Source organism: Agelaius tricolor, unplaced genomic scaffold (assembly GCF_023055355.1).
Source record: "Agelaius tricolor isolate 1412-34295 unplaced genomic scaffold, bAgeTri1.0.p SCAF_18, whole genome shotgun sequence".
NCBI lineage: Eukaryota > Metazoa > Chordata > Aves > Passeriformes > Icteridae > Agelaius > Agelaius tricolor.
This window is the reverse complement of record NW_027269278.1, coordinates 4,929,842-4,941,977: the sequence shown is the minus strand read 5'-3', so window position 1 is coordinate 4,941,977 and position 12,136 is coordinate 4,929,842. Positions and strand designations below refer to the sequence as shown.

The 12,136-nt window shown below is 45.8% G+C and overlaps 1 protein-coding gene across 1 annotated transcript in view; it reads right to left on the bottom strand.

The window, feature by feature from the left end:
* Nucleotides 1–12,136, bottom strand: part of LOC139597617 (rho GTPase-activating protein 7-like) — a 48,046-nt gene that overhangs the window by 8,912 nt on the left and 26,998 nt on the right. Inside the window, exons 2-5 of the mRNA XM_071443105.1 lie at nt 5,767–5,838; nt 4,214–4,295; nt 2,792–2,855; nt 262–1,583 (exon numbers count right to left, since the gene is read on the bottom strand). Coding sequence (XP_071299206.1) covers nt 262–1,583; nt 2,792–2,855; nt 4,214–4,295; nt 5,767–5,838 — 1,540 coding nt within the window. The remainder of the gene's footprint in view (nt 1–261; nt 1,584–2,791; nt 2,856–4,213; nt 4,296–5,766; nt 5,839–12,136) is intronic.

Below are 12,136 nucleotides of genomic sequence, written 5' to 3'. Positions count from 1 at the left end.
GACCTGCAGTTTTTGTACTTAAACAAGGTACTTCCCACCCAGGAGGGGCTCTGGCAATACAAACTGTTTCCCTGCTTCCAGTGCCTGAGTGCTCATGCAGATTATGAGTGTCCTACTTCCAGCAAAGGTCAGACATTGGTACCTGTGGAGCAGTACCTGCCACCAGCAGGGCAGACCCTGCTACCTAGGACAGACTTTGTTTTAGCAAACCAATTCTATTTTGAGTGGACAGAATCAAAGGCAAACCCAAGGATGGCTGACCTGTTGGTGTTCTTAGAGTCTGTGATGTATGCCAGGTCTGCAGAACCAATCTCCTTGCCCAGGCCACAGTTGCTCTGTCCCCCAGCCTCCCCTGCTGTCTTATCTTCTGAGCCCTCTGTTTCAGCAGAGCTTTCTTTAGGGGAGGGGGGACACAAAGAGGCCAAGTCACTGGCAAAGTCAGAATCCCCATCATCTGAGAATTTCTCTGTCCACTGATCAACCAGCTTTTTGAGGCCATTGACATCTGCAATGACACTGTTCAGCTCTGAGAAAACGTCGTCGTCGCCGAGCTGCTCCAGGCCCTGCAGCTCAGGGCTGGGCATGTTGTCATACACACTCAGCCTCTGATCCCTGCCCAGCACGGGGCTCCTGGCACCCCTGGAACTGCTCCTGCTCCTCCTGCACCCGTGGAAGCTCCCAGTTCTCCAGCTGACAGAAGAGCTGTCTGCAGACAGGGAGCTATCTGTGAGCACTGTGGGGAAAGTGCCAGGTTTATGGCCTTGTGGTATTTGAAACATCTGGCTCTTTTGTAAAGTCGTGTCATTTTTTAGGTTTTGCTGGGATAGATCATTCCCCAGCAGCAGCTTGCTGGTGTCCATGTGCTCTGCATGCATCCTCCTTCCTTCACAGGGGCTGCCTGGTTTTATAGGAGGGCTTGCAGAGCTCCCTGTGCTGCTGTTTACAGACTGATTGCTGCTCTTGCAGCTCTGGGGAGAAAAGGAAGAATTGTTCTTTGTTCGGATGCCAGAGAGGTCAGAAATATTTACACAGTTCAGCATCTTCATCTTTTCTTCATTAAGTCCTTCCAGAAGAACAGGTTCACTTATTATGGGTTTGGCCTTTGACTGACCACTCCTTAAATTGCAGCTCCTTAAGTGCAGCTTCTCCATTTTCTTTAGAAGGCTCTTCCTCTTTTTAGATGGTGACTTATCCAAAAGCTTCTCCTCACTGGTGATATTTAAAAATTCACTGGGGGGAGTAGAACAACTAAAAGCAGAGTCCAGTGAAGGTACCTTAACTGAGGAACATCTTGAGGAGCTCGTGCTGGTTTCCACATCTTCGAAAGGTTTTTGGGAGTTAACAATGTCACTGTCAGCACTGCTGGTGCTGTGAATTGAGGACACATCGTGCTTCTCACTGTGATCCAGACAGACACTGTCCTCATTATTGATGATCTTCACCCCTGGAGTGCCTGGAGCTCCAGCCCCCTGCTCTGCTGGGAAAGCTGCCAGGCTCCCGATGCAAGACCAGCGCTGGCTGCACCTCTCGTAAGCCCATCTGTCACTGATTGCACAGGGCTCTTCATCCTCAGAGTCATCACTCTTGGAAGGAGAAAAAAAACAACACCAGTTCAAGGGCAGAGTTTGGCAAATTTTAAATTACAAAAGGCAGTTTAAGATAAAAAGTAGACTTTAATTTGCTGCCGACTTCCGAAACCCCCACGACCAACACAGGGAAATGTGACCACTCAGACACTGAAGATCTGCCCTAAGTTAGTTGAAAAACATGCTGACAAATGATGCCCAAGCATGCTGACAAATGTGGGAAGCTGATCACAGGAAAAAGTGACAGATTTGTTCTGAGGGTGAAAAATCCTGTTTTGTGGCAAATCCAAGGGTTTTGAAAGATGATTGTATTGGGTTTACACTGCCTTTCCTAAAGTCAAACAAATCAAGCACCTCTGTGACCAAAACTCATCCATTTTCAGGTAAAGAAGTGTTTAGCTGTGGGACTGTGGCAGCATCAGTATCTGTGCACCCTTTTGGAGCCCTCAGCCTCCCTTGCCCCCTGCACCAGGTGCCCTTTGCTGGATTGTCCCCCCTCTGAGGGAGCACTGGGACAGTGGAATGTTGGAGAGATGGGAGCCACCTGTCTCCTCTCTCTGGGCTCTCCTGCCCCATTCTGCCCCAAGAGTGAGCAGAACTCTCCAAACCCAGACATTTTTCCAGAATTTTGCATTATTTTCTCCTAGTCCTTCGGTTAATCCACGGTGGCTCAGAGGCTTGGCAGAGCTGGTGCTGCCAGCCAAGCTGTGGCCACCACTCTGATTTAGCTGCAGTGGCAGAGCACAAAGACAGCACAGCTAAAACCCACCCAGTTTGGATGGGCTGAGCATTTGGATTGCCCTTTGAATTTCTTTGTGTAGTTAACAGGAGTGAAATTTCACTTTCAGCACTTAAATAAGGTGGGAAACGACTTAGGAAAGCAATGATAGCCATGCTGAGATGGGGCTTTGGGGCAACTTCTCCTCCTCCCAGTGAATTTTTGGACAGTAATGTGTGTCAAGTCAAATTTTAAAAGTGTTTCAAAAGTCACCCCTAACCTACCTTGCAAAGTTTCAAACATTATGATGTAGCAGCAATCTCCATCCCTATGTTTTCTCAACATGACATGCAAATAGCAGAGCTTTGTGGGGTGGAATAGAAAGTTCAGGAATTGCTAATCCTTCATGCACTTTTGAACCCAGGTGTTTGACAGAACAGCTCAACACATCTTTAATTAGAACAGGAACTGTATGTTACAGACATACCCGTTTCCTGTCACGGCTTATTTCCACTTTCATTGATGCATACTTGTTCAATGTGTTCAACCTTCTAGGGTTTGAGAAAAAACACAGGAGTTTTACATTTCAACTATTTTATTGCTTGAAAACAAACATGCACCAAACCAGTTGTGATCATTTACCAGGGAGTCTTCACTATTGTCAAAGAGTGACATTCTGTTAGAGGCTCCCATACACTGGCCCCCAAAACCAGCACTAAACACCATGATATTCACACTTCCAGTTCTGCCATCTTAAAACTAGAGAAGACAACCATAATCAATCCTTTAATTTAAAAAAAAATCGTATTATTAGTGATAATGATTGTGAAGAACTTCATATTGATTTAAGATTTTGAAAATAAACAAACTCTGCGTGAGCTTCTTGAAAAAAAAAAATTAAAATCAAGATTTTAACCTGTATCCCTGGAAGGACTGCATTATCTATAATTTTAATTAAAGCTTGTGGAATCAGTAAGGTCCCCAAACTAGTCAATCACTTAGATGTCAAACAGTAAGTGGCATCAACAGGAGGCACACTGAGAGTCTCCAAGGAACACTCAGGACAGAAGTGACACCAAGAAACAAAATATACCCAAAGCTCTCTAATATCTGCTGTGCTTCAGAGATGGGTGTGTGAACAACTCCTCTTGGTGCCCTGGTGCTGGCAGAGCAGGAGCTCAGGTGACCTGACAGCTCAGAAAAGGACCTGAACACCTCGCCAGGAGAGGAACTTCACAGTGCCCTAAGTGTTAGAAATCATCATTTCTGCTGAAGAAACTCTGCTGAACAATCCTCCTGAGCAGGCTGCAGTAACTGCAGCAGCAACTGAAGCAGGAGCCTCACACTGTCCTGGCTCTGTTCCATGGGGAAATTCCACAGGGCCCTGAGTCTGACCTGGCACTGCCAGTGCAGGTTCACTGGTGTGCTCTGAACAGCTGTGGCAAAGCAATAAGTTCAAACCAGTACCTTTGCTTCTCACCCAAAAAATATTCAGGAAAACAGAGCAGATCTCGTGCAGATAATTTTTTCCTATCTGCTGGAACAGGAGTTGGAGGAAATTCCTGCACTCCATTGCACATGATCCTAGAGAGCAGCCTGCCATGGTTGCAGGGAACTGGTTATTTTTAATCAGCTTGCAGCCATTTCACATCACAAAAAAGATATTTAATGCTCAGTGTAACATCCCTGAGAGCTTGGCTAAAGAGGGAGTGCAGACATGTGCTTACTTTAGCTTTTAATTCCTAAAACAACCAACTTCAGTGGCACTAAACTGTGTGCTGAAGTGATTTCCTTCAGTCACAGATTTGGTGACTTTGTTCCTCTCTGACAAAAGCAGAGGCATGAAAAGATGAGTAACAAGTAACTGAGGGGCTGGGGGTACCAAAGATGATCCATGATTAATGTTTACCTGAACAATGATTCAATTGCATCTCCATCTAAAAACTCATGATCTCTCCTCACAGTTTTTACATCAATGGGAAACTGCATATCTGTGAACAAAGAAGTTGAATCTGAAATCTGAGCTGTAATTGCAAAGACTTTAAGTTTTGCAGCTTATTTATCAGAGGTGAAATGAAACTACTTCTATTTCTATAGCTGTGCATTCATGCAAACATCCTTCCAGCAAGTGAGGATCAGCTCCTTAGGGCAAGTGGGGGAATAAATGCAGAGATCTGCTTGCTGCTGTTGTTCAGGTGGACAAACCCTTCTGCATTTCCAGGAGCTGGCAGTCACTGAGTGCCATAGACAAGAAACACAGAATAACCTTTAGATTTGCTTTGGTTCTCTGCACCTTCTGCAGGATAGAGCAGGGATTGTTTTACATGAGCCTTTGCCATGGTGAGGTGCAATGCAGCACATGAGAAACACTCTCTGAGCTCCAGGGAGCCTGACACATCCTGCTGGGCTGGGAGCTGAAGAGTTCAGTGTTTCAGCTCCTGAGATTTAGCCTGGCACATGAGGGAACCCCTAAGGTCCATATGTATTTTCTTAGCTTATTTTATAAGCTTTATTTTCCTAGCCAGGTCAGGACACTGCATAAGCAGCAAGGTAATGCAGGGGATTCATTTTCCAGAAGCATGGCAATGCACATTTCCAACAAACAGCCTATAGAACACAATCTGCTGTGGGCAGACAGGGAGCATTTCCAGCTTTCATGGAATACAGCTTTCAAACCCAGCTCTACAGGCTTCACTTCAAATCTTCAATTTTGCAGTGACTAGGAGAGGGGGGAATGAGAGCAGTTAATGTTCTTTTAACTGTAGTTCTTTGATAAAATCTTTCTTAAAAATAGGTTAGCTTTTGTTATTTTCAATGTTTGTAACAAAAAAATGATATTTTAAAGAATTACAGTTTTAAGATATATGCACAAGTGTGGCCTGAAAACTTTTACAAGCTCTCAACAAATCCATGCCTCCTCCCAAGAAATAAGCCCACTTTGTAGTTTTAACAACATGGAAACATGCTGAAATTGCATTTTTGACTGGCTGGCTGCTGCTGAATATTCCTCCTGAACACTTATGATTGCAAGATGATTTTTTTCCAGCATTCTGTTTCAAAACACCAATAAAGCAATCTCACTCAGATCACAGGCTGGAGAGCCTCAGAGGAGTTTTGGTTGCAATCAGTGGTTGGAAACATCACTTCCAGCACCCAAGGAAAAAGAGCCTGAAAAAGTGTAAGCAACTAAAAATAACAAAAGCAGAAATTTGACTGAGTTACAGTCTAACAATAGGAAAAGAAAAAGATTTGGTCCTTTAAAGAATTGTACTGAGTCCCTGCTGAGATGTCCCTTCTGCAAGAAAACACACCAGGTCACTACTTTCCTCCAGGTTGGCATGAAGATATAACAGAATTTGGAAGTGCTTCCATCAGAAGTGTCAGGTTTTAAAATATATTATTTATGTGAACAATTCCACTCAAATTCAGTGTCAGCTGCTTGGCAAGTCTTTGTGATCATACCTTCAAACAGCTGAGCATACTGGGGAAATCCAGCAGCTCTCAGCCAGTCGCAGGCTTCTCTGGCTTCAATTTCTGCAATGAGAACACACAGTGGTTCATGGACAGTGCTCAGCAGAGGCAGTGAGAAGCTAATTTCACCTGGCACAATCTCTGAAATCTTGTGTATTAATGTTTTGTTAGGGTACTGCTAAAAAGGAATAAATCCTTGTCTCCAATGCACATAGCTCTGCAGTACTCATTCATACTACTGAGATAAGCAAATATAGGATTGATGGATTTGAACACACACTTGGGATGTCACACAGGGTGGGTAAATCAGCTGTCCCTGAGCTGGGGGCAGTGGAGCATCTGCTGCCAGTAGAAATGAGTGACCAGAGCAGGGTGTGGGGCTCACATCTGTGCCCTCACATGGCAAAGCCTGCTCATGCATTCCAGCACTGAGAGACAGTGATAAGACACAAACAAATCCTATAAATAAACTCAAAATGCTCTCACAACTTCAATAACACTGGCCACGGCCTAAGCATTCCCAGAACAGGAGTTCTCAGGAGTACCTGTTGCTAGGCTCTATCAATATTTATTTCCTTGCCAACTAGCTCCAGCCCTTGGCAGGCAGTGAGCACAGCAGATGTCAGAACTCGCTGCTCACGCTGTGACAGCTGGGCAAGGCTGTGGCCAGCACTGCTGGAACACTCACTCAGGCAGAGCAGAGCCCAGCTCACAGAATCACACACCAGGCTCCTCAAACACAGGCAGGTCAGCATGGCTACGTGCCCCCAGCTCTGATCTCTGAGCACTGGAAGTGTCTGGGGCTGTGGAAGAGGAGAGAATCCCCAAATACATTTCTGCAGGTCTGTGTGCACCCGGTGTGTGCTGCACCAGGCACCAACCTATGAACCTATGAACCAACCTATTCCTTTCTTTGAAAGGAACATTGTTGAGCTACCTTAAAATCCAGCATGCTCAGTAGAGAGAAATGTTTTTAAAGCACCTTAAGGAGTAGCATGATAGGCCAGAGGAACTATTTTCTTTACACATACACTCACAGATTAGGATTCCAGGGCACTTCACATTCATACCTGTTCAAATTCACTGCTTGCTTTGCTCAGGCTTCTCAATTGTAAGTCATCAGTGCAATCAGACACTAACCAAAAATATCATACAACTTCCAGGATTTTATTTTTCTACTTTAAAACTTAAAATTGTTTCCATTATCACTTAATCAAATTGGACAATGCTGTTCTAACAGAGGCTTCCCTGCACAAAACTGTATGGCTTTTTCATCTGAGAATAAAGTGATACCACAGGAAGACCAGGATATTTTTACACAAAACAGATGGGTGAAACTCTTTTTTCCTACTGCAGAACATAAACTAATTTCTTCTACAACAGCCTATATACACTATGCCTATATTTATTGCTATACTTAGTGCCATCATTTATCATAATCTTTACCACAACACAGCATTTACTGGAGACAATAAAAGACATTTTATTCACAGGTAAAAGAGGAAAAGAAAAGCTATTTGTAGGAAAGAGCCAGGAGGATGACCAGCCTAACACTGAATGTTTTCACCAAGTGATTTTCATGTAGAGAACCCCAGTAGATCCACTCAGCCATCTCAGCTGTGGAGGAAGTGTGGCTGCTGTCCTCATTCAGACCTCAGCCTGAGCACAGCAATCCTGAGCTCAGACAGGGACTCTTGAGGGGCTGAAGCCTCCCCAGTTCCCAGCACATTAAAAGCACAACTCCATTTTTAGACCAAACCAAGCCATGAAAAGTGATGCAAAATAGAAAAGAAAAAACAAGGCAGGAAAATATTGTGCACCTATGAGGCTATTTTCATTGAATATGGCTGAAAATACACACTTACAGTTGGCTTCTTCCATAGAACAAGGACAGAGGAGCTGGGGGAGTTTTCTTTGCTGATGGAAATCTCCAGGCCTTTTTACATACCTTTGCACACTCACAGGGCATGTTTGGATTAGATATTAGGAAGAAATTCCTCCCTGTGAGGGTGGTGAGGCCCTGGCACAGGGTGCCCAGAGCAGCTGTGGCTGCCCCATCCCTGGAAATGTTTAAGGCCAGGCAGGACAGGGCTTGGAGTAACCTGGCCTAGACCAGAGGATGACAATTTTTAACATCTTTTGGGTGCTATCTGCACAACTGAAATAGCAGAGTGACCTAAATGTGCCACCTCCCTCTCCTGAACTGATTTCATAATTAAGCAGATGGGGAAAAAAAATCCTGCAAAACTTAATATTCCTAGTTTAGAGGCTGCCAGCAGCTCCTCCATGCCAAGGCAGCTATTTCCCCATGGGCTAGGGGTGGTAGGTTACTACCAGATGTTTATGAGAAACAACCCAGAGCACACAGCCTGTGCCACCCTTTGGCTGTGCTGTGTCCCACAGGTACATCCTGTGCTGGGGGCTCAGCCCAGTGCCCAGCACAGAGCACTCAGAGCCCTGCCTGTGCCCCAGCCCTGCCCCTTCCCCTGCACCCTCCTCCCTGGAGCCCCAGGGCCTCCACCAGGGCTGGGACACCTCTCCTGCAGCCACTGGGGCTGAGAAGCTGTGTGTCCCATCCTGAGAGCACACTGCACCTCTCCTGCAGCCACTGGGGCTGAGAAGCTGTGTGTCCCATCTCAGCACTGTCGTGAGTGCAGAGTGCCCCTCTCCTGGGCTGAGAAGCTGTGTGTCCCATCCTGAGAGCACACTGCACCTCTCCTGCCCCTCTCCTGGGCTGAGAAGCTGTGTGTCCCATCTGAGCACTGTCCTGAGTGCAGCCTGCAGGACCCACACTCCTCCCCAGGTACCTGCAAGGCAGGTGCTGCAGTGTGAATTAAATCCCTACCAGAATGAACAGCACTGCTAACCAGTGTTTGCAGCAAAGGAAAGACATCTGTGCTGAGATTTGGGCTCTGTCTCTGGGATGCTCTCCTGACAAGAAGCACTTTCCTGACAAGGAGGCAGAGGCAGCAACCCAAACCAGTGACAGCAGAGTATCCAACAGGCCAGGCAGCCTTACTGTGAGGTGAGCAAACTTCAGCTAAAGAAGAACATCAAAGTGTACTTGAAACTTTAACATACTCTAAATAAAATGGGAGAATATCAGTTTCTTTTTGAAAGCACAGCACAGTGAACCTTGCTGCCAGGATGCTGCAAGTGTGACTTTCAGCTGCTGCCAAAGCAGGAGACCTCTTCCATTGCCCAGCTGTGAGCTCCTACTCCTCACTGCCACCCTGAGCTGATGCCAGCAGGTCCTGTCAGCCAAACTGGCAGGAAATGAGTCACTTTAGTTTGGCAAGATGAGATTTAAGAAGTTTTAGCTTTCTGAATTGGCTACCACATGTTCTGATAGGTTCCAGTGGCAGGACAAGGGCAGTGGTGGGTCCAGGCCAGGGAGCTCAGCCTCCTGTGAAACCTTTGCCTAAATGTATTGTTTTTCACAGAGGTGTCTCATTGGAGGTCTTTTCCAAAGCAATTGTTAAACAGATTTTTTAAATGAATGGTAGATGCATTACTTCTATCTCTATCCAAAATAGTTTTCCAGTTTCAACAGGTAGGAATCAAATGGTGATCAGGACTTCCTTAATTAAAGGGATTTAAATCTGAACACCTTGCAAAACCATGGCAGGAAGAAGAACAGTTGGAGAGGTTTTCTTGCTGTTTGCAGCACTCCTGCATTAGTTACTGCAGGACCCTCTTTCTGTCCCCTTTTCTGTAGGATGTGAGTGAGGTGCTTGTGGCAAAGAAAGGATTTCTCAACAAGCCCAGCAGAGAGCAGAACAGAACAGAGGGTAGGACTGACTCCTCACTGACTGGCATTGCACCACTCTGGAATGAAACAGAAACAATCCCAAAGGATTTTGCTCCTTCCCAACCTCTCTCATTATACACAAGACCTTTTTTTCTCTCTCTAAATGGCAATGATCCTCCTCAGCAGCCACAGCCACATAGGTGCCAGGGTCCCCAGCTTCCAGCCTGCCTGATGTGCCCGCAGGGGAACGCTGCTGCCTCCCCTCCTCTCTGACACCCCAGACTGCCATCCCCAGCCCCCAGAACTGCAGGCACACAGGCAGCCTCATCCCAAACTCTGCCACTCATTTTCCTGCAGCTCAGGAGCCCTGGGCTGGGAACTGGCAGGTCCCTCACAGCCTGACTTAGATCCTGCCCTTGCTGCTGCTGCTGCCTGTGCTGGCAGTGACAAGGGGTTTTCAGGTTCCATTTGAACATCAAAGGATGAGTTTCCCATCACATCTTTCTGGTTTGTGCATCTTCCTAGGGCTGTAAGAATTGATGTAACTTCCCTGTGACTTACAGCTGCTAATGAGGCATTTCATGTTACACACACCCTGTGAAAAATGCATTTGCTGTGCTGGAGCTCTGATTTCTGGACGTTCAGAACTGCATTTTACCTGTGACAGGATTTTTAATGACTGTTTTTATTTACATTATATCCTTTTACTTAAAAAGAGAGTGGGAACATGATGTCTGCTCCATGCTGAAGGCTCAAAAGCCATGCTTTCAAAGTAGGGTGTTTGCATTGACCAAGATAAGCAGCCAGGGACTTGTGAAACTGTCCAACTCTCCAAGAGCTAAGATGGATCATAAATAAGTGGAAATGTTTATTGTGTTTTCTCTTGTGCAATGCAAAATATCAAAGCTTAATTGTACTTTACTAACCCACTCGAGGAAGAAGGGGGAAAAAAAAGAGATTATAGCTTGGAATTTAGCCAGGATAATTTAGGCTCCATGCAGATAGTGAACATAAATGTCTGGAAAATGAAAAGGCCAAGATATTTGTCCTTTCATTCCTACTTTACTATCACGCTGGTGTTTTGGAACTGCAGCCAACTCTTCAGTTATCACAGCTGGGAACTGCAATGTATCCCAGAACTTTGTGGCAACCTTAATTGCATCTTTATCCAGCTCCTTGGCATCAGCTCCCAGGCTGATTACCAGGACTCCCAAGCTGATAGTAAAGCCTTTACTCAGGTCCTTGTCATTTTCCTCCCCTGTTGGTTCCTAGGACCCAGACAAGTTTAAGGTTGTTTGTTTTTTTTTTTGTAAACCACATTAAGTGGCTTGTCAGTGCTGCCTGATCTTTTATTGCTTCTGAGTGTGTTAGAGAAGGCAGTGTTTGCTCTATGGGAATTTTGAAGGGCTCGAGGAAAGTTGGTACCTAATTCCCATCAACTTCAGGAGAAATGGGACTGTTACTCTCTAATTTCCAATCCACACTGGAAGATCTTTATCCAAGTAAGTAAGGGATGTATCTCCCTGCAATCTAATCCCAGATATGTTGCTTCACTGTGCTTCAGCCCTGCTGGCTGCAATGCAGGAACAGATCCCACATTTCTCTGAGGCCGAAGCTCCTTATGGATGTTTTTTCACAGGACCCTTGTACATGATTGAGAAAAATTGATGCAAGATTTCTGGGAGGAACTGTAGCAGGGAGGGCACTGCTTGCTGCCACTAGAGCCAATATCAATAAACATATATATATATATGTTTATAATAATATAATGTAGCACAGAAGTAACAAATAAATATAGCCCAGAAGTAACAAACCCCAAAACAAGTGAACTGTCTGTGCTCTTTCACTGCATAGCACTAAGTTTTCTTTACTTATACAAAATGCCACAGCGTGTGATACAGGTCCAACCTACATGTAAGTAACTATTTAACCCAACAGAAACTGCCCAGTAAGTGGTTGTAACTAAAATCAAGCTGGATTATTGCCCCTGCTAAGGCAGTGCTGAGCCTGCTGAGCCCAGGGCAGTGGACAAACTTTTACAGGGTCACTCTGCCCTTATGGAGCTTGTTGATATTTGAAGATATGCAACAAAATCAGACAACCTACCTGGAACTTTCCAAGCGCATCCAACAAGTCAGCAAAAGCAGCAGCTACTGGAAGAGCATGATCCAAAGTGTTGACAGCTGGAGAGCTGCTGTCATACTAACAATGCAGTGATGGAAACAGCAGCACACACTGGATCCTCCCTGGGAATGTCATCTGCCATAGCACCCATGGGATCCTCACTCAGGGATGTCATCAGCCACAGCACTGACCTGGATCCTCACCTGGGGCTGTCATCAGCCACAGCACCCATGGCATCCTCACCTGGGGATGTCACTGACCTGGATCCTCACCTGGGGATGTCATCTGCCACAGCACCCATGGTATCCTCACCTGGGGCTGTCACTGACCTGGATCCTCACCTGGGGATGTCATCTGCCGCAGCACTAACCTGGATCTTCACCTGGGGCTGCCATCAGCCACAGCACCCACGGGACGCTTACCTGGAGCTGCCATCAGCCACAGCGCCCATGGGATTCTCACCTGGGGCTGCCATCAGCCACAGCA